Source organism: Saccostrea cucullata, unplaced genomic scaffold (genome assembly GCF_032062105.1).
Source record: "Saccostrea cucullata isolate Sc308-1 unplaced genomic scaffold, CSIRO_AGI_Scuc_v1 ctg34, whole genome shotgun sequence".
In the NCBI taxonomy this organism is placed as follows: domain Eukaryota; kingdom Metazoa; phylum Mollusca; class Bivalvia; order Ostreida; family Ostreidae; genus Saccostrea; species Saccostrea cuccullata.
The window spans coordinates 147,254-169,534 of record NW_026933012.1 but is presented as its reverse complement, the minus strand read 5'-3'; the positions used below and the strand labels follow the sequence as shown (position 1 = coordinate 169,534).

Genomic DNA, 22,281 nt, shown 5'->3' with positions numbered 1-22,281 from the left:
ATGGGACTTCGTCTCTTGTGTTCTACAGTATGATGATTAAAACAATGATTCAGCCGTTTTGTTTTTAAACCAATGAGAACTGCTTCAAGATTTTTAGTTAGCTAAAATAAAGACATTAACAAGGGCCAACATTGAGTTCTCATGAATCTTATTAATAGTTCATAAAATATATCATCAATATGCTTTTTTAACTTTTGAAAAGCAAAAGGAGTACAAAGTAACATCATGAAATAAAAAAAAATGATTTATTTACTCAAAAGGATTAATAAACCAAATTTTATATTAATAAAATAAATAAAACACATTTCCTATCTCTTTACCTCATATTTCATCCGTTGACACTACATATCAAAATACAAACAATTATAACAAAAATGTATTTTTATATAATGTGTATTATCTATCAATAAAAATGTTGAAAGATATGGAAAACTGCAACAATTTCATTACAAGCTATTACCAGCAACTTTTGAGAAATCAGATCTAAACACAAATTGAATTTTGAAATGGAAATAATTTTCAAATTTATACTGGAACACAGCAGAATGTTGTTGAATACTTTAGAAACTATGCAAATTCCATCAGATATACTTGCCATTAGTTCTACAATTGTTATCATTTCATGTATTAGCCATTAAAGTTTCAAATAACAATGAGAGTATAAAATGTTATGCTGAAAAATTATTTAAATAATTTGTGCAAACTACTTCTGTTTTTTATAAGTAAAAATAATGCTGATAAAAGGAACAAGGTACAGTTCAAATAAGTACAAATCTAGCCCTGCATTTTTCTAAGATAGTGAAATTATGCAAGAAATTAAAAAATAATTCTTTTTGAATCATTGAAATTCCATGCAGTTAGAATATATATCAAAAAGTCGATTATCTTCAGATGAGAAAAACATTTGGTACACACATAGCCATACACAAGTTCTATAAATGGCATATGCATGAATTTGTGCATTGTACAGTATTTTAAAAAAATATTGGCCCATTTTTTTTTTTTTTTTTTTGGAAATACTATATTTATTTTCTTCTAAATCACACGAAGAAATATATAATACAAAAAAAGTGTGTTTTTAATTAAGAATTTGCTATCAAAGACGCCAATTTACATATATAAATAGTTGAATATTTTAACACACAATATAAATTAATACAAAAATTTACTTTAGAAAAAATGATATGAAAAATGATATTTAACTTTAAAAAGTTGAAACATAAACGTATATACAACGTTATTTTTGGTCATTCCTTTAAAAAATGCTGCTTTTTATTAAAATTAACACATGGAAAGAAATATAAAACATCTTTCACTTTTCAATTAGTCATATCACGTGACATTGGAACATGGCAGATGTGTATTATAAAAATAATTTCAAATATACTTCCAAACATTGTTTTTTTTATGGAAGTTATTCAATTAGTATTTTTGAACAGCCGAAAAACTAGAGGTATTGTGCATTGTAATAAAAATTTTGGTGCATACCCCCGCTATTTTCTTTTAAATCACATATGAATATAATTTGTCATTAAAAGTTTTGAGTGTCCATGTTTTGTTGTGTGAAAAAACTAAAGTATGTGTCAGATCAAAAAGTACACATGAATATAATGGCAGGTCCATGTTTTGCAATGGCCCAAAATATTTGTCACAAAAAGTGTGTACATGTTAATAAAGATACTCTGAAAGTCTCATCAAATTTCATTCAGTGGTATAAGGGTAGTTGCTGATAAGAGATGGGTGCCCCAAAGCGTAACAGACGGACGGACGGACATCCCGATAACTATATACATACCCTCTCGTTTTTCAAGCGGGGGGGGAGGGGTGTATAATAATGTTTAACTTTAAGGAGCTGAAACATAAGCGTATATACCCCACTTTTTATCAATTTATTTTTCATTGCAACAGGGCCATTACCATAAAAATGAAAATTATATTAAAAGAAAAAAAAAAAAAAAGAAATTAAAAATGAAATTAAAAATTTTTATCAAGTTCTAATACAACAGTGGTCATTTTGAAAATTTTTAATCATTATGTTGCAGGCCGCATTTTTTTTTTTTTTTTTTTTTTCGAAAAATAGCAATATGACAGCACAAAACAACAACAATTGTGAATAAAAAATAAAGAGAAAGATAGGATGAGATTTGGGGGGGGGGGGCAAATCAAAGTTTAAAACTTATAAATGTATCTATATGGATGTATATTTATTCGAAATAATATGAAAAAGACGTTTAAGTGAAATACATGTAATTATTTCATTTATTTCTAGTTTTACGTCATTATCATGTGCATGTGAGTTTTATCAATAATCATAAATACAATAACCAATGTTTGTCTCCTATCAGTAGATTCAAAATAAATTATCTTCGAAGATTGTTTAAAATGTATAATTCTTTGCTTATTTCAAATTGTAAATATTTAAGCTGCAATCCCCAGTCATATGACGTCATCATTTTTGCATTACAGATATTCTGAATGAAATTAAAAATTTGTTACCGAATTACAACATCACAGAGTGTTTATTTTCATCGTGTCATAAATCTAAGACTTCCTGAATGCTCTCAAAATACTTAAAGCCTAAGTGATGAAAACATATAGCTAATTTTGACAGAAAAATTGACGTAAAATGGACTATTGTTATCAGCAAGGTCTCCCGCTAAAAGTAAACACCGAAACTGAAGTCAATCTTTTTATCGCAAACCCTTTAGTGAAATATTATGGGTTCTCTGCTATAGGATCATTAATTCCATATTTTGAAGGATCCTTAGCATTTAAAATCAAGAGGGAAAAAAATGAATAAATCAATTTCCAATTACTTTTCATCGCGTTTTGTTGTCTATAGTTACATTAAAGGAATAATACAAGGGTTCATCTAACACTGATCAATCGACGTCACTCATCTGTGTACTATGTCTTTATCATCCTTTGACGGATAGAACCATGGCCAGAAGGGTAAATATTATCCATGTTTAAGGAATTAATTTATAAAGATTGTGGGAAACGGGATATATTACTTGACGGATTTGGACTACGGTCGATTAACGGTAAACAAGCGCGCAATGTTTTCCGGTACGTATCACGTACCAAACCAATAGATAAGCAGGTACTCCAAGAGTGGGAGTGGGGGACTGTAGAGGTCACGATGTTAGTAAAGGGACAAAACCGCTGTACGAATATTTGAAGAAAAGTTTACAAATAGCTTAATAAGGAAAAAGTAATTCATCATTTTAGTAACCAAAAAAATACTCCTTTATGCATTCACAAATGAAATGTTTTATTAAAACTTGTGACTGTGCAATTCTGGGGGTATAATAGTCATTCAAATGTCAGGAAGGACCAGTGAAAATATGTTAAAATGCACTGAGGTATAAAGGTTTCGTTTTGACTAATGATTTCAGATCTTCTCTTCATATTTCATTACCCTATCCACAAAATGTGAAAATCGATCATCTTATTCTGATCTATGCACCAGGACTGGTGTGCTGTGTCAATTATATCTAATGTATTTCATCATTAGCTTGAATTTACTTACACTAAAACAAAATATATATTCCGTCTTATTTAGATATATTTTCTTGTTTATTTTGATAATATTGATGTGCGGTTTGTAAAGTGAAACTCATACAGATTACGACAAATTACAAGAATATATATTAAGACAATATAGAGGTCAGTGTAAATGTATCTCTTTAGAGGAAAGGATAGACTGTCGCCTACACTCCTTCTCTTTGCAAACCTTTTGATTTTTGAAAAGGTTTTTATTAATGTTAAACCGAAGACAATCTACTCTTCAACTGACTGTTCGAATAAGATATGTCTGAATGTACGTAAAAGACGTGTTATATTTATAAAAAAAAAACAATTTTAACAGAAATGCACATCTTATACAAGAAAAACCAACATTTCCGTGTTAATTCATATTCACAAGTTCTCAGTCTTGAATTTATGTTTTGTGTATTTATGATAAAGCTGTAGAAATATCTGTGTGAAATAGATTCAGACATATCTGTGTCGAAATGTCAGTTTAAGTGTAGATTGTCCCTGCATGCTTCGATATTTACACTTTTTACCAAACTCAAACCTGAAGATCTGTATAGAGATTTAGATGTAGGCGAAAGCTTGTCCACTTCTCTAAAGGAAAAACTACAAAAAGCATCTCATGTTCCACACAATGAACATGTAGGCATGAGATTTTGTTGATATCTATTTTTTTTAGGTTTTTAGTCAGGATTAAGTCACCTAAAACTCTAATGAAATTTATACTGACTTATTTTGTTACAATCTTTAAATACATTTTTGCACTCAGATGAGCAGCTTCTATTTAGAGATCATGTTGAGTTCGCCTGCAGAAAAGATCGAGAAATAAAGGAAAGGCTGAAAACAGGTAAAATTTGTGAAAAGAAGGTACACTAGCCTACTTTAAGTTTTAGATATGTCTTGTAAAATCCTTTTAAAATTCCCATCTCTCTAACCATTATGGGCGATTCATTTGCTTTTATTACATGAAAGAAAATTCCACTCAAAGTGCGACTTTATAAGAAAATTCAGGAAAATGAACAAGTACATGAGGTCACAATTAGCATTTAAGGGGTGATATGAGAAAAACAAATTCATATTCTTACTGCATGGCATTTTTATAATTCAGATATATCTTTTTTAATCTTTTACCTCTTCAATATTTTTACATACCACAGTTTTTACACCCATAATTGGATTTGCGATAGAGTGATTAAGTAAAATAAATTTGAGTCATATAAAAGAGTGTCATATAAAACAGTAGTGTATAAACGAGAGAATAAGAAGAATCTCATATGATTTGTGGTTGGCTATGATTATTATCCAACTCGTTACATGTTCGCTTCCCCACGCTAAGGCTAGGGAAAATACACACAATTCGTTGAATAAAAATAATTTCCACCTTGAAGTACCTATATATTTCTCTTTTTTTTTCCTCCCAAGACTCTTGACCTTCTTAGACGTTTTCACCCTTTGTTCTCTAGAGATTTAACCAATTATTTTGAACTTTTTACCCAGTATTACTTTACATTTTCCACTTTTTCACTTCAGACTTTCCATCCTGATACTCTATAGACTTCTATCTCCTTAAAGTTGTCACTGTATTCCCTCTAATTTTACATATATTCATAACCTTCGATGGAAAAGTGGGAGTGTATATAGTGATCGGAATGCCCGTTCGTCCGTCCGTTACGCTTTTGGGTACCCATCTCTTATCTGTAACTCCTCTTTTACCGCTGAATGAAATCTAATGAGACTTTCACATTATCTTTGTGATATAGTGCTATTGTGCACCTCCTATTTTTACTTTTTGATCGGACACACATTTTGGTGTCCCAGAGAAAAACATAGACACGGCCATTATTTCTATATTATTGACGAGTGTCTTTCTTATCCGTAACTCTTCCCATACCAATAAATAAAATAAAATGGTACTTTCACAGATTCTTTATTACATAATGACATTGTGCACCTTCTATTTTACTTTTTGATTTGTCACTTATTTCGGGTTTCCCAGAGAAAAAAAACGGACTTTGCCATTTTAACATATGAGAGGCGGGGATCATCTATTTTTCTCTATACTACATGTACATTCATTTTATATTTCTAATATGTATTCCGTCTCTAGATTTTCCAAGTTTCTTTCTCTCTAGGTCTCCACTTTGTGTTCGCTCTATCGCACATTTTTTCTTTTTACCATGTATTATTACCTGAAGATGACCATGTATACATAACCAGTTCTATTGCATTTTGAATAGGATCGATGGGTGATCATAAGGGCAGAGAATAACATCAATCCATTATATTAATGTGCTAAACAGTTTTTTTTCATAAACATACCATTGCATAAACTCATTATCTTTTATCCGATCAATGAATTATGGACAAACTGTTAAAGTGCGATATAGTCATTAAGTCACAGAGAAATTTCCGTATATTTTGGTGCAGCATCTATGTAAAAATATATACATCGATAAAGATATACACATTAATAGTTTTAATAAAGTTGACCCTGAAATTAAAAAAAAAAAGATTAAAGGGAAAAATGAAATGAATTTGCATTAGAATAGCAAGGTTTTGTATGTATATACATGTATATCTTAAAAAATGATACAAATATAAGAATAATATTTACATGAAAGTTATAGTCAATCTTTCGTTTTAGTTCCTTTAAATCTTTAGATATAATATTGTAAATCCTCCCTAAATATCTAAAATTATAATGAAAAATTAAAATTTGATCAACTGAATCTATGTTCTTTTAGCGTGACAAAAATGATTAGCTTTAATATCAGATTCATATGAACTTAAATCAAGATACAGATGATGATTGGAAGAGGCCCGCCTCTTTTCTCACTGCTTACGTCACACCAATAGGCTGATGAGTATTATAAGTTATGAACAATAACCGTCATATACTGAAAAGGCAGAGAGCATCTACTTCAAAACGTTAACCCCTTTCGCCAACTACTTCTGATAAAAGATCTGCTCTGCGGCCATATCGAACGGACAAAAACCAGGAGTGGGTCCGCCTTATATCTGGCGGTAATTTAAACGCAGCGCCACAAGCTATAGTAGTAACGTACTAACAGTGCTTACTTTGTGAGAAGCCTAACTGTATCTCTGCAGTGACTAAGATGACAATTTCTTGGGTCTCATTTCTTTGTCTGGGGCTGCTATATATCAGAAACTGTGAATGCACAATACTAGAAGAAGCAGACAAGGTAAGATATGAGTTTTCTCTTTGCTTAGGTGAGATTGCACAGAGGAAAAACTTACTTCTTTTTTCTAAACATCAAAAAGACGTACCTTTTTCTCCATTTTCAATCGTAAAGGGTTCTAATCGGTCATTGATGGGTGAATGTTCTGCCCTATAAATAGATTCTAACAGAAGCGGCTCAATCTGAGAATATGTATTTCTCCTCTGTATTTCATTAAAAAGAGTTAAATATCTTTTATTTTTCGATACATTCAAATTTCTATTCTAGTAAGTCTAATTACTATGTTATTTTTACTTAAATACACAATGATTTGAAATGAAATAAAAAGAAAATCAAATACAAATTTTTATGCCATCATTTAAGGTATATGTGCTTGTTTAATGAGTAACAAGTACAAATGTCTGGCATTCGCCATTAACCTCGTGATCTGTTATGCTGAGTCTAGAAGTGACCAAGGTTCTAGTTGATGAGCACGATTAGCCACGTAAAGCTGTGTATACATGCACTTCCATTAACATCAAAGTTCAGGACCAATACCGAGGGATTCATTCAAACATTACCAGGATTTTGTTAGACTCTTGTAATTAAGGAAATGACAGATTAAGACAAGAATTACCACTCTGCGATTGAAAATCTTTCTGTAGACGACAGAACCTCTTAAAATATAACCGTAATGAAAAAAAATAATGGCTAGACATAGAAAGAAAGCAAGTATTTCATTCGCAAAGAATTGTTGAATATAGTTCTTTTTTTGTATATATGTGTGAAAATGAACTCATTGTCAATGTAGTATTGAGAAAAAACTGAACTCTTAGGTAAAAGGACAAGTTTGAAACAAGAACAAAATTTGATATTTGTAAAATTATTTCAAATCATAGTGTTAAATCTGCATTAAGTAGACTTCAAGATTTACCAGATATTAGCATATATAACAATAACATATATTTGTAATATATTCTTAAATATGAAAGATGTTCGTTAATAGACAGAAAGATGGAGTGAAATTTTAAAATTTGTCCTGACAAGATTTTGTTTATTTGTTATTAAGTAAGAGCTGTTATCTGCACTTTATGAACTTCATTAAAATCATTGATTGAAAGCTTTTGAAGGTACTTTATATGATCATTTCAACGAAAACTGTTCTTTATTGTAATTAGTAAACAAAATAGCCAATTTGTTGAGATTAAACGTTATTTGTCATTAACAGTGTTTTGAAGTCAAATACTCAGATTTGTTTTTGCCCAATAATGCCAACAAGGCAATTAGTTTGGCCATTTTCATGAAGTAAAATCCAATATTAGGTCAAATTATTCAAGAAAAAAATCTTATGATCAATGGATGAAACGTATTGACTTCATTAAAAAATGCATTTAATTTGAAAGAAGGGGTTGTGACACCGGATTTGTTATGTTAAATCCCAAGCTTTATTTTGTAATAATTCCCAACTATTTTGTAGACAGATCGTTTATATTTCTATTTTTTTAATTATGAGATTTGAAAATGTATAGTATATTAAATAAATGGGACTTTAATGAGTTATTCTCCTTTAAAATGTTATACCTTTGTTTAAGAGATCAACAATGATTATTGATAACCAAAAAATTTACATTGTAATTTCCAGAAAGTGGTTAAGATGAAGACATGTATGCCTTGTTTTAGTGCTCATTCTACGTTTGTTCTTTTAAATGTTTTTATATATGAAAATGCTTCCAGGATGATATCTATCAATGTTAAGTTTTACTGTATATACACATGTAATAATATAAATTTTTGTATTCTAAATACACCAATTTAATGCGCGAAAATTCATCACGCCTCAGTGAACTCATGGCTCTTTAATTCCCTCCTCCCATTCAACATTTGTTTCAGTCTTCAGGCTCTCAGCTGTTTTTCCTTATAGAATTGCAATACCGGGATTCGGTTACTGATCACATTAAGAAAAGCTTTTTATTTATTAAATGCGAGTGAAGTGCTCATAGAAACAACCCATAGTTATTGAAAAATGCCTTTGTGCCTTAGATAATATTAACTCTTTATAAAATCTTCTAGTCAACCTGTTTCCTGTTTGATTTAGTTTATGTTAGTGACAAATCAATATGTTTTTTTTCTTAATACGCATTTTGCAACGGCTTATCAAAAAAAGTTAATGAATTAAAGGACACGTATTTTAATTTCTGACAGATATTGGGAGGAGTTTTCAACACTTTCTACATTCATAATTATAAGATATTTGATTAATTTTACTTGCACTGAACATTAACCCATTGGAAGAAAACACCTTTTCATCTGGACTGCAATGATTAAAATTAATTTCAACGTGAGAATGATTGTCTATCGTGACTAGTCTGAAATAGATGATAAAATAGCCCTTTGAAACTGTTCTTAATTAGCCGAGGAATTAGCATAAGACTAACCAGGATAGAACACGAATTCATTCTATGAACCTTATTCAAGATTATCCCCAGACAAAGGGGACCGCCTCCGTGGTCTAACCATAAGATTCGCAACAAAAGACCAGACTCGTTTATGACATACTATACATTAATTTGATTACTGGAATGCGACCACATACATATTGTGTTTATTGTGTCGCATTGGTTTTTCTGGAGAAAGAATCGAGGATAGTAGAAAAAGAAGAAAAGCAATTAAGAGAAAGTGAAAGTAGAAATGGTCACCTCAAAGAATTAGAACCGGAAGTTATCGCCAACATCAACTACGGCATTTATTACTATCTGTCCAAAGCTTTTAGACAAGAATTAAAATGGCTTTATAACTAAATCAGGGTCAATTAATCGATCTTTTCTGAGTAGAAGTCAGGCAAACCCTTAAAAAGAAAATCTTTATGGTGTCAAAATGAACAACGTATGTATATCTGTTTAAATTTCTAGTGAATATTTAGATTTGGCATAAGTCTTAATCAGTGTCTGTTCCATTTTTTCACATTAATACAATAATTAATCTTTTTAATCCTACTTTAATTGATTATTTAAACAGATATAAATTAAACAATATGGATTACTGGAGTAACTGCAAAAAAATTTACATAACCCGATCAGCTAAAATAACAAACAAAGAACAAAGCATTTTATTGTTTAAGTAAACTTGGACATTTCTACTGAAAGTATGGATTTCTGGATGATGCCGACAAAGCAAATATAAAGGTTTTTAAACCTTTTTACATGTTTAAAAGCATCAAAATATACCAAATCCTTGTATTCTTCCTGCCTTACGTATATCGTTATATTTTCATTAACGTCTCTATAGCCTCATTGTTATGTTATTTATCAGGAGTTTTCCTCATTTCTAAGCCTAAGTATTCATGAAAATGGCATTCAAATTAGTTTTTAGTTGGTTGTGTAGAAAAGCACAGCAAATGTAAATATTTTCACAACGATGCATGATTAAACGAGCAATTTGATTAGTTGAGAAAAATGTAAGCAAATAAAAACTAATGGTACTGTGAGCAATGAGCTCACTAAATGATACCCCCGCCTCCCATATGAATATAATGGCAGTGTCCATGTTTTGCTATGGTAAAGCCCAAAATATGTATCAAATGAAAAAGTAAAATAGGAGCTAGGTCACAATGGCATGTAATAAAGATTCTGTGAAAGTCTCATCAAATTTCATTCAGTGGTATGAGAGGAGTTGCGGATAAGAGATGGGTACCCCAAAGTGTAACAGACGGACGGACATACCGATTATTATATATCCTCCTGCTTTCAAGCGGGGGTATAATTATATGGGTGGTAAGAGGGAAAACCTAAATAAACTCCCAGAACTTTAGTTTCAGGTGAGGACACTTAAAAAATCGCTGTCTACTTCGTTGGATATACCAGGAAATCAACGATAGTTGGAATCAAGGAATAATTTGCATAACAGGCGAAGCCCGTTTTACATAAATAATTACACGTTTCCAGCTGTTATTGATGTCCATAGCATTCCCAACAAACTACATAAATAATCGTTACATGTATATATACATTTATACATGTATGTAAAATTGTAAATGTAAAGGAAAATGCTGTTTAATAGATAAAAATACACGAGGCCTACCATGTCAATTTCAGTAGTCCCGCCCACTGACGTCAGACATAAAGTCAGCTGCACAAGATTAATTAACATGCATATCACCTACTGATCTTTCACGGCGAAATTTACATTCAAGTTTAATTATTAAGAAATCAACGCACGTAAATTTCTACGAAGAAAACAATATTAATCAGAAATATAAATATTCTGAGGTACATTTTAGGAAAAGGCATCTAGACCAATCACAGGGAATCAAAATTCATATTAAAAAATACAAAAGAAATCACTGAGATTGAAAATTAAAAGGAAAACTTCATGAAATCTATAGCTATATTTGTTTTCTTCATATTGATCAAGAAATCTAGTCAAACTGAAATAGCTAATTTTAATGTTTTTAATTAACGGTTAAAGATATATTAAGCCCATGTTTTATAAATGTATAATTTATATACAGACATGTACATTAAATGTTCATAAAATCTACCACTACTACTACTTAACAAGCTAAAAAGATCTTTTTAAAAAAATAAGAAGAAAAAATGTTCTGTCATAGAAACAGTTTTATTATGTCTTTCAATTTTTTAAGCATGTTCCTTCGTAATGTTGGAAATTTTTCCAATGCTTAAAAGCCCTCACACTACCATATGTATATAGGCCCCGGTAATACCTGTTCTTCTTAATCTAAAATTCTAATTCCTTTTCGTGTTCACGATCTTTTAATTTCAGCTTTCCATTTTTCATCCAGTACGTTGATTTACTATACAAATTCCAAGGGACTGTGATGATTAATCTCAATGAGAAATCACAAAGAAAACATGTTCCTGTTTTAATATGCCTTTTCATGATGCTATATCTCATCTCAAAAACAGCTAATGCTTAATTGGCTGATCCTTGTTGGCAAAACCAATAATATGTATAAAGTACACTATCTTTTCTATTCTTAACGCATTTGTTATTCTAGTAATAAAAGATGTTAAGATTACAAACAGTGGTCAATTAAACCTGGGAACATCAGTGTTGGAATCAGGTGGCTAGATGGAGGCAAGTATTCATTCGATCAGTTCCTCCCGACCTAAGTCTGGTATATTGAACGAATAAACGTTTTAATCCGTTGTCAATATCAAGATGAAAACGATAGCCTGCAAATTGATATGGAACATGTCTGTCAAGCTTTGACCTAATATTACTGTATATGCAAACTAGGTCGTTTTAACAACTATAATATTTGCAAAGTCTTGATTCATGCGAGATCTTTCTATCAAAGCGCTTTTAAGATTTACTTATTTGTGAGTACCATGTCTCATATTAAAATTTGATCTACATAAGATATACTGTTGTACACAGACTAAAGTAAAACTAAATTGGTTTATTTTGTCATAAAGATAAGTTCTAAGTTTACCATTTTTCCAAGATTTGGATAAAATTCCAAAAGATTAAAGTTAATACTTAAATGCCGTCCAGCTTACTGAGTGAATTTAAAGTGTTTAGATCTGAAATGTGATGTTTTTGTTGTCTAACGTCACTCTCGTGAATTTTTTTCACTTACATCTATGGAGACGCCACCACTTGCCAGTGGAGAGTGCAAATTTTGGGCCTTTGGTCAGTGGGTTTTTTTTTTGTGCAAACATCTACCTTGGTTGATACGGTCTTATCCGAAGGAACGGTCTCCACGTCCCAAAGTGGGACTCGAAACCGGAAAAGCTCATTACATTGAAACTCTACAACAGATGCTCTGCTACTAAGCAACGAGGACGAAACGTGATTCTAAGAATTTCATTATAACGTGGAAATTGTCTGTGAGTATAAGTGGTATAACCAAATGTGGAACTTAAGAAGTAAAATAATGGTCCTTATAAGAAGACGATGTAGAAGCCATTTTTTTTCAGTTATAATCATTTCATATATTTTTCATTAGATTTTTTTGTCTTCCAGTCTTCTGGAAACAACAACAAAAAAGATGGTCTGTATTTTTCCGTTTGTCTGATTCGAGAATTCAATAAGCAATTATGAATTCATCATTATTGTTACAATTTGAAGGAGCGGGACACCCTTAATTTGTTATAAATAAATATAGATTACTTTAAAGAATTAGGGACATCTGTGTATTTTCGCTGACAATAAATTCTTTTTTCACACACAATTACAGCGTTTATTTCACTTGATTTCTAAATGAAATGTTATATTTCTTGCGTGAACAATCATGGTTATATTATTAGAATTACATTTCTTTGAAGCATATTAGGAGAACAATAAACCGAATATTGCATGAGAGATAATTTAATTTTGTATATTAAACGATGGCTATTCAGTGCAAGGCTTTACTATTGCGTGCTATCTTGGAGATCCATTCAATGATGCTGTTCTCCCACTTTACAGCAATAAAAGCATTGTCGCTTCTCTGTAGGATCTAATTCTTTTGATAATCGACATAACTAATATGAATCTTTTCAATTAGAGGAGTAAAAATTTTTATCACTTATCTGTAAGAAATCTGCTTAAGATAATAAAAATGGTATTGTATTTGACAAACCCTGATTCGAAATTCCAAACATCAAAATAGAAAATAATTGCGCCTAACTTCGTCTTGTTTTGTACTTTGATTGAAACAGTAAACATGATGAATTTTTAAAACTTGTCAAATGAGCACCATTCAGGACATAATGAAGACAAATACTTCTTCAATACTTACTAAATACAAAACATGTAAGAAAAGTGTTCCATACATATCTCCATATCTCTTTTTTAGAGAACATGAATGATTCTTTAGTTTGTTTCATACTTTTCAATTGATGAAAAGTTAATGTTGATGCACATGCAATAAATGAAGAAAAAATTCCAATGCCAGAATATTTTTTCCAGAAAACTAAATGATTTGAATTTGGATATTTTAGGAGATACATCAAGAAGTTTGGTTTCATCACTAGTGATTATTAAAACAATGAATCTTTATTATTTCTTCTAAATGACCGTTTCAAATAGCGAGTAATTTGCGAGACATATATTTCCTGAGTTCTATTAATTTAACTCTCCAAGCGTGATCCTCTCGCTGTTTGATAAATCTGTTTAATATACAGTGTTATTTTTCATTTAAGTTAATAGTCACGAGTATAATTAACTCATCGACGACTTCGTTTTTCTCAATTACGTAGCAAAGTGGAAGAACAAAATGGTTGAGAGGCGTCCATTTTTTGTGCTAAACGTCATTCTAAGTAAATTCTAAGAGAAAGAGAGAGAGGGGGACTCCATGGGAGGGAGAGAGAGAAAGAGAGATTATTGACATGTTTTATCCATAATTTATCCAAGGTCTTCGTTATTACCTTAACAAAGACCAAAAATTGAAAGTTTTGATTTTCATGAAATTGTACTGGATTGCTGCTATCAATTATCTGTCAAACCTTCATACACATTCAATATATTTTGGCGAATTTCTTCCAGAGATGATTTTTGATGTGTCATATCTTGTCCAAATTCACACACAAATTATTTGAGATGAAATGTTCAGATAACACTGCTTATTGGTGATCGCCCATCTTGTCTGTAACTTCTCACGGTTGATGTTTAATTGGCTATCGAATGAACTCAGAGTTATAAACACCCTGTCAGACAGATTCTCGTGAGTTTTTACAAAATGTTTGGATTACTTTCGTTCAAGACTGGAAGTAAACTAATTAAATCAGCTTTAATTTATCCGAATTAATGAAGGCAAACTTTATTTCGTACCATGACGCATCTAAATATTATAAAAGTTGTCATAATAATTTAGGACATTTTTTCGCCGCTTATTTCAGATACAATTATTATAATATATTCAGTGGATGTAAATATAATGCGATGACCGTAATATATAAAAAGATGATTTTAATAGTCATGTAATGTTTGTACAGGTAATATAAATTGGTAAAAAAAATATATTTCCTTAATAATTTAACATATGTCTCAATGAAATATATGGAGATAACTAACAGTATTCAAGCTCAGAAGTCCATTAAACAATACAAAATAGGAGCAAAGCAAATACGGACCTCCAAAACCTCACAGGTGGGATCAGGTGCCGTGGAGGAGAATAAGATTTTTTACATTAAAGTGAATCGAGTCAATGGGAAATTTAGCTAAAAAATATAATTTCTAGGGCAAGATGAAGTTTCCTTTTGTTATTTCATTAAACACAGGAAAAAACAATGACGCAATGCGGTGCAATATATTAATAATTCACTTTCACGATTGCAAGAATGAGTGCTTTATTGGAGGAAGAATAAAAGACAGCGAAAATTAACGCGCAGTCATAAAACAAAAAGCGTAATTAAAATTTCATCTACATGAGTGGCCATATTAGACACGCTGGCAGAGTTCCTGGTAGCTAATCCAGCATATGTTGCTCGTTTGAACAAGAAGATTAAGCAAACACGACCAATTCCACGGATTGGTACGATTTAAGTTTCTACACTAACCACTAATTCAACAGTTTTCTAATTAGTTAGGTCCCAACTTAATTAATCAATGCTGGTATCTGTGCACAATGGCATTTTACCGAAGGTGCTTGCACAAATATTTCTCGTTAGACTGTTTGCATCTGGTTACCGTCACGGAGTTTTCAAATTTAGAATTTCATTTCCGCCGACCGACTCTGTTTGTTAGCAGGCCCTGTACTTTGTTGTTGGAAATGGAACATCAAAATAACCATTTGATTTTTATAAAGAATTTAAATATTTCCAAATAAGGCTGTTTCTTAGAAAATACGAGAGACGGGGTTAGTTTGTTTGTCTCTTGCTCTACGTCCCTCTCGAAAACCATTCGCTCTTTTTAAGACGCCACCATTGTCAGTTGCCGGGTGAAGGCTGCAAATTTTGAGATTAAGTCGGCATTTAGGCCCATTGAATATAGAAGGATCTTTTTCTTGTCAGCACGTACAACTACTGTGACACGGGACCTCAAGGACCAGACACCTGATTTTTACCAGTTTTTCTTTTATAAAAATATATAACGTTACCCCCTGCAAAATAATGCAGATTGGGGTATATATATATTTTTAGAAGAAAAATACGTGACGTCAGGTACATTTGTATCCACGTTCCGCAGTGAGATTCGGGTCCGCAAAGATTAACTCCTTACTCTGCGTATAGCAGATTATCTCCTTATTCCGCATATAGCAAAATTTATATTTAATTTGAAACGCTCTTAAAATGTTTTTTTCATAACAATTTTCCCTTAAGATTCAAGATTTTTTGCTCACTCTTATAAAATTTTACTTGAACCTTTTAATGATTTTCCAAAAGAACTGCTTATTAGCATTATAAATTAAATTCAAACAATTAAAGCATTTTACACACTTGCATGTGCAAAAATTGGAAATAATTAAAAAACTAGACAATTACAATGCCTGGTACAAATTTCTTTAAAGGAATATTTGTTGATGGACAATTATGTTTTTCAATAACAATATAGAGTTATCTCTCTTATAATATGATTAACTTTAATCTTTAACTATTAAGGAATACTGTGGAATTACCAACTTTGTGCCACGCATGACAGAGAAGGAGAGTAAAATGCTAAACAGCAATCATGTAAGGACGCGCTTTTGACCTTGTTTTAAAAAGGCCGCAAAAAATTCCTTTTTATTGAATAAAAAAAATCTTCTCAAGAAAATTAATTTGCATAATTTTCTCAATCACACTCCCTTTTCTGTATCGTGATCTTAATTTTACATTTCTGTTAATCGATGCTGATAAATAAAATTGATTGTATATTTTATTAATGAGCCGTTTAAAATGAGAAAATTAATGACTCATTTTAAACTCAATATGCATAACGCTTTAATTTTAAATTTTTAGGGGGAAAGAAAATTCTCAAGGGATTTGCGGTCTCTTAGTAGGATTTATTTAAGCTTCGGAATCTTTTAATCCTAATACCGAACAGACGAATGATAATGAAATAGGAATAAACTCGAACAATCTGAATATTCATTAATATTGATATCTGTTTTAAAATCAAGTTTCTGTCATATTGAAATATGGTATAAAAATACTGACTTCGCATCTCCTTTAAAATTTGAAGGTGTTTGTGAACCATTAAATAACTCGATGACCAAAAGGGAAGAAAGGATGAAGTGATGTAGTTGAAAATGAATTACATTTTACCATTGAGGCAGAATTATTTTTTAGAATCATGAGGGCAAAAAAAATTATAATAAAAATACACAGTATACATTGATATAAAAATGAATTTCTGAATTGGAACGGATGTCTTGACATGCAAAAATTAAAGTTGTAGTCATTGTGAAACTTTGAAAGTTTCCATTTATTGTAGCAGTGTAAAGGTATCTTTTTCATTCAATTAAGTGTTGAAAATGTCAAAGAAACTTATTGATGTCAGCATTTTTCTTCCTGGAAATTGGGGAAGAGGCTAGATTTGGGCTTAAATTACTGTTCACAATCCATGGAAAATACAGTCTTACTATTTAGTCTTCCATAGTATGTTGTTTCAAAAACCAATTTTGCCTTCAAGTTGTACGTTCGAATTCAAAGCAGTCTTTCTCCGGCAAATGCTTACACATATGGCGTACAATGTAGTTCCCTCTTGAACAATTCAATAATTAGTATAGCTTCCTGAGAAAACTTTATTATATATGATTGTACAATAATGACATTAAATTTTCAACATATATATATTTTTGAACAATACACCTTCATATACAGCTGAATGTATCATTTACGCGCCCTGTTTCAGTATCTAAGCGCGGGGCAGGGTTACAGCGCTGCAGAGTAAGGATTTGGTTCTTACTCGCGGTTAGACTCCCAATGCCTTCAGATGAGACCATTTTGACCGAGGTCACGTGTGGCAATAGGAGCTGGCATGAAAAAGATCCCTCTCTGCTCATTTTCCCTGAGTGCTAAACATAAGTCTAATTTTGCAGCCGTCCATCGGCAAGTTGTGGCCTCTCTATTCAATTGAAAAAATCTCAAGAGGGACGTTGAACTAAACATATTTCAATTTCTTTTTGTTTTCTTTGTGATAACTCTTGTTAGGTGAGATGATTTCTTAATAATTCAACCGGAATATACATGTGAATTTCGAATTTCGGCAATTTAGGCCAAGAAGGCCTAAAATGCATGTAGATCTCATGCGTCTGTGTTTGTGTCTGAGTCGGCGGGCGGGGACTATTGCAATTGGCAAAGAAGGCCTCGTCTCGTGTAATTTAAATCTTTTAGAAAACATTTTTCACATCTAAATTTAGTTTTATTTCATAGTGAAATGGAAATATAAGAAATCACTGTCTAGATTGTTGGATATGCCAGGGACATTAAAAATAGTCAGAAACGTGGGGAAATTTATGCTTAAAGGGATTAGCCCGTTACATGTAAGCAATTTATCCCACTTTTCTAATTATCGTTGAAGCCCTGGCATACCCAACAAACTTGACAGTGATTCCTTAAAAAGCTAACAAACCATTATCTTCGGGAGAACCCGATTGAGTTATTCCGCTTTGGACACTGCCTGAGGTTTCCAAAAAAATCAATATTCTCCCTTCTGCATGAGTTTGTGACGGTTTTGCCCCTTTCTTCGTAGTCTGTGAAAGACATACGTTTGTATACGATTAGGACCCTTTTGTGCAATACATGTAATTAACTAGTCGTACTGCAACACAACAAAAATGTTTGTCATATTCATAGGTACCGTGTATATAGTGATAGGTATTGTATCAATAAACCCTGAAAAATTATGATTCATTGAAAAAAAAGTAATTTAACTTATAGGAGGAAAGGGGAAAGTACATTTTATTAGTATAAGGATTGCTTCGCATCAACTTATGCTGCAGGTCAGCAAAAATATCTTTATTTAGATATGCATGCAAATCATAAAATTTTAGTACTACATATAAATTAAGTTTAGAAATTATTCAGATTTTTATGAGATATTTATCTAAAATGTTTGATAAATAACATAAATATCATATTTGTTACTTTTTCTCAATGACAAAACCTCATATTTTCTAATGATACTAGCAGTTTTCATAAGTAGCCTCCTGTTTATAAATATATAATATGCTTTTTCTGTCAAGTGATGTTCAAAATTACTGCTTCTGAAAGTAGAAAGCCTATAAAAATATGTTAATTAACCCAATAAGATGAAGTTTTGATGTTTAAGTTGATTTCTGTCTAAAATTTTAAACATTAACTTTTCTCAGGGTCTTTTTGAGTCAAAGATAATAATTTTTGTAAAGAGTACTTTTGAATCAGTTTTGATTTTATTGGTTTAAGATTTTAATATAATGAATATTGGATTTTAATGAAATTCAATTTTAAAAAAATAACACAAGAGGATAATAATTAAAGAAAATTGTTTGCTTTGTTTGGTAAGGTAAGAGTCAAACAAAATATTAAAATTATTGTTTTACGTCTACTGGAGTAAATACAATGCCCCGGCATTTTTTCAATACAGTAATAATGCAGATTTTTTTTTCATATAAGCCGTGTAGGAAACATTTTATTTGTTTAGTCAACAATGACAGGAGATAGTAAAGTTCTTGGAATTAACATCTTATTGGATCAAATTCGAAGTCGATCCCTGGTAATTCAAGATCAGGGTGTCCTCTAGTAAAAACGACATGAGAAATAGCATGTACTCTTGGTTAAGTTCTTAGCATTATAATCTTATTCGATGAAGATCGGTAGGAATTAAGCAAAGATCAGAGATCAATCATTTATGTATTTCAGCTGATTACATGACACCCATAAACAGGCCCAGAACTGCTGCCGTCTATAAATATAAGATGTTACATTAAGAAACCGATTTTTCACACAGATAAATTATGTAACAAGGCCAATCAACAGTCCCTAACATTCAGCCATTGGTCTCCACTAGTTATACAATTGTTTCCTGTAATAGACTTTTAATTCGATTGTAACCATTTTATGACTCGATCGAGGAATTGCTGAATAAAATAAGTTGTAAATAACTGCGAAGCTGTTTTGTAAATAATGCATACAATAGTGTTTTTATCTCTTTAAATCTGTTTCTTTTAGGATTCCATTTCTAACCTATCCTTATTGACGCCTAAATAAAACATCAACTCAGATGAAGGGATTTTGAATATTGAGAATTTAGAAAATGATTGTTAAGCCTCTTCAAATAAAGACAAATCACTAAAAAAGTTTTGTTGCCCAACGAGAGAAATAATTCTTTCTTTGATGTGTATGAAACATAACCATCGCCAGAAATTATATTTATTTCATATCAATAGCAATCTTTCGCTAACATAGTTCTATACTTACAAGCATGCAATTTACCTGCAACTTTCTATTTTGTTTGACCACGTGATTCCGTTAAGCTTCCCCGAAGGGTCAAATACATAGGTATTGACGTAAAGTTGGGGTCTCTAATTAGTCGCCGGCTACCGGAGAATTGTCTTTCTGGGAGAACATCTAGTGTCAATAATTCATTTATATCTTGATTGAAGTAATCCAATAAGCCGCAGGACAAGTTTACGATAGCCATGGAAGGAATCGCCACTCCGGTATAATTACAAAACCCATAATTCTATCCCCAGCCATCCAGCCATGAAATAACAAGTTCATTACTGAATAAAACTGGACATCTCAAATAAAAGATTCTTATTACTTGTTCCATTTTAATATCCAAAGTATTTTTCATGCAATCATATTTCTTTCTTTTTCTTTTTGGCATTTACTCTTTTTGCTTGAAAGCAGCGATGGTTATGAAGACGTTACATAAAATATAAATGATTTAAGAGCATCAAAAGAATACTTTTTTTTACATGGACAGAATTTGGACAGTGTTGATATAATATATAATAATAAAATATATTCAAAGATCTTTATCTGTAAGGCAATCAACTGTTACAGAAACATCTGTAAAATGTGTTTTTTTAAATTTTCTATGCATATTTGAACGATTTTCTATATTGGTAAAAACATTCTCAAACATATATATAAACCATTTTTTTTAATTCCTTTTAGACTCGAAGCTTCGATCCTTCAGAAGACAGTCAACTTTTAGAATTACTTATGGGCTGGACTCTCACCACACCTGCACCACTCTCTATGACTACATTACCTCCCCTTGATAACCTAGGTGGCACCATCGTACATAAGGGTTACAGGGAAGCGGGAGACAATCTAGAAGATATCTTTCAACAGGAACCAGAACCTATCGAAACTGACAACAATACCCCAGAAAATTCTCTGGATTTTATTCAAGAAATTTCTCCATCAGAGAATAAGATTGACGAAATTTTTGATGACAAGGATTTCTCTAGTGACAACGAGAAAAGAGCTATTAGCAGTTTAGGTGGATTTTCCCTTCATGGATACAAAAGAGGACTGAATTCTCTCGGAGGATTAAATCTTCACAACTTTGCAAAGCGGAGGCTTAGCTCACTAGGTGGAATGTCCCTTCACAATTTAAAACGCGGGCTTAGTAACCTAGGAGGAATGGCTCTCCACAGCTATTACAAACGAGGGTTAGATTCTTTGGGTGAATTCGGATTGCATAATTATAAAAGAGCTCTAAGTTCCCTAGGTGGATTTTCCCTCCATGGTTACAAGAGAGGGCTAAGTTCTCTTGGAGGAATGTCATTACACGGAGGCTTTAATAAGCGAGCTCTCAGCAATCTGGGTGGAATGTCCCTTCATGGTGATTTCAAGAAACGGGGTCTTAGTTCACTGGGTGGCATGTCTCTACATGGTGGATTTTCCAAACGAGGTTTAAGTTCCCTTGGTGGTATGTCACTTCATGGAGGGTTTTCAAAGCGAGGTCTGAGTTCCCTAGGTGGTATGTCACTCCACGGAGGATTTTCCAAACGAGGTTTAAGTTCACTTGGTGGTATGTCACTCCACGGTGGATTTTCAAAGCGAGGCTTAAGTTCGCTGGGTGGGTTTAGTTTACATGGGTACAAGAGAGGCCTAAGTAGCCTGGGTGGAATGAATCTTTACAATTATAAAAGAGATGTGAGTGATTTAGATGGTAACATGCTTCCAGGACTTCCTAACTCGAAACGAGAATCGATGGAAACGATGCCAGAAAATGTGGAATCTAAACATAAGCGATCTGTTAATAGTGAATCAAATACCAAACATAAGAATGTATAACATTTTGCAACATTTTGTTACATTGTTTGCTTTTATACATATCAAGTGTTGGAAAGGCGCATATGTGGGATAAATGTTATGAACAATACATTATATATTTTGTTCTCTTTTTCTATATAATAGAGATGCTTTGCTTTTCCGTCCTCTTTTGGTTTTAGAATTTGTATTTAAAAATTCTAGGTTTTCCAAGAAAGACTTAAAACCTTCGGAAAAGCGATATATGAAGCGATCTCCGTTTAAGTCTCATACAAATATTACTGGAATATATTTAAAACACTTTGTTCAGCTCAATTGAAATTGAATGTATGATTAGATATTATGTCAATAAAATCATATTTACGACAACCACAGTTTGCAATGTTCCAGAGTGTTTTCATAAATCTTAGAAAATTTAATCATGTGGCCTA

At 31.8% G+C, this 22,281-nt stretch overlaps 2 protein-coding genes across 2 annotated transcripts in view; both read left to right on the top strand.

The window, feature by feature from the left end:
• Nucleotides 1-5,891, top strand: part of LOC134236900 (high affinity cationic amino acid transporter 1-like) — a 48,456-nt gene extending 42,565 nt beyond the window's left edge. The window contains exon 12 of the mRNA XM_062719060.1: nucleotides 5,775-5,891. Coding sequence (XP_062575044.1) covers nucleotides 5,775-5,825 — 51 coding nt within the window. The 3' untranslated portion in view covers nucleotides 5,826-5,891. The remainder of the gene's footprint in view (nucleotides 1-5,774) is intronic.
• Nucleotides 5,892-6,454: 563 nt separating this feature from the next.
• Nucleotides 6,455-22,219, top strand: LOC134236898 (feeding circuit activating peptides-like). The gene is made up of 2 exons (XM_062719055.1): nucleotides 6,455-6,740; nucleotides 20,744-22,219. Exons 1-2 carry the CDS (start codon nucleotides 6,654-6,656, stop codon nucleotides 21,872-21,874), a joined length of 1,218 nt encoding a protein of 405 aa, XP_062575039.1. The 5' UTR covers nucleotides 6,455-6,653; the 3' UTR covers nucleotides 21,875-22,219.
• The last annotated feature ends 62 nt before the right edge of the window (nucleotides 22,220-22,281 follow it).

Bases quoted from the DNA above. Each gene is read 5' to 3' on its own strand.
- LOC134236898 (XM_062719055.1), top strand. From the start codon at position 6,654: ATGACAATTTCTTGGGTCTCATTTCTTTGTCTGGGGCTGCTATATATC. The intron at 6,741-20,743 runs GTAAGATATGAG...AATTCCTTTTAG, and splicing joins TACTAGAAGAAGCAGACAAG to ACTCGAAGCTTCGATCCTTC.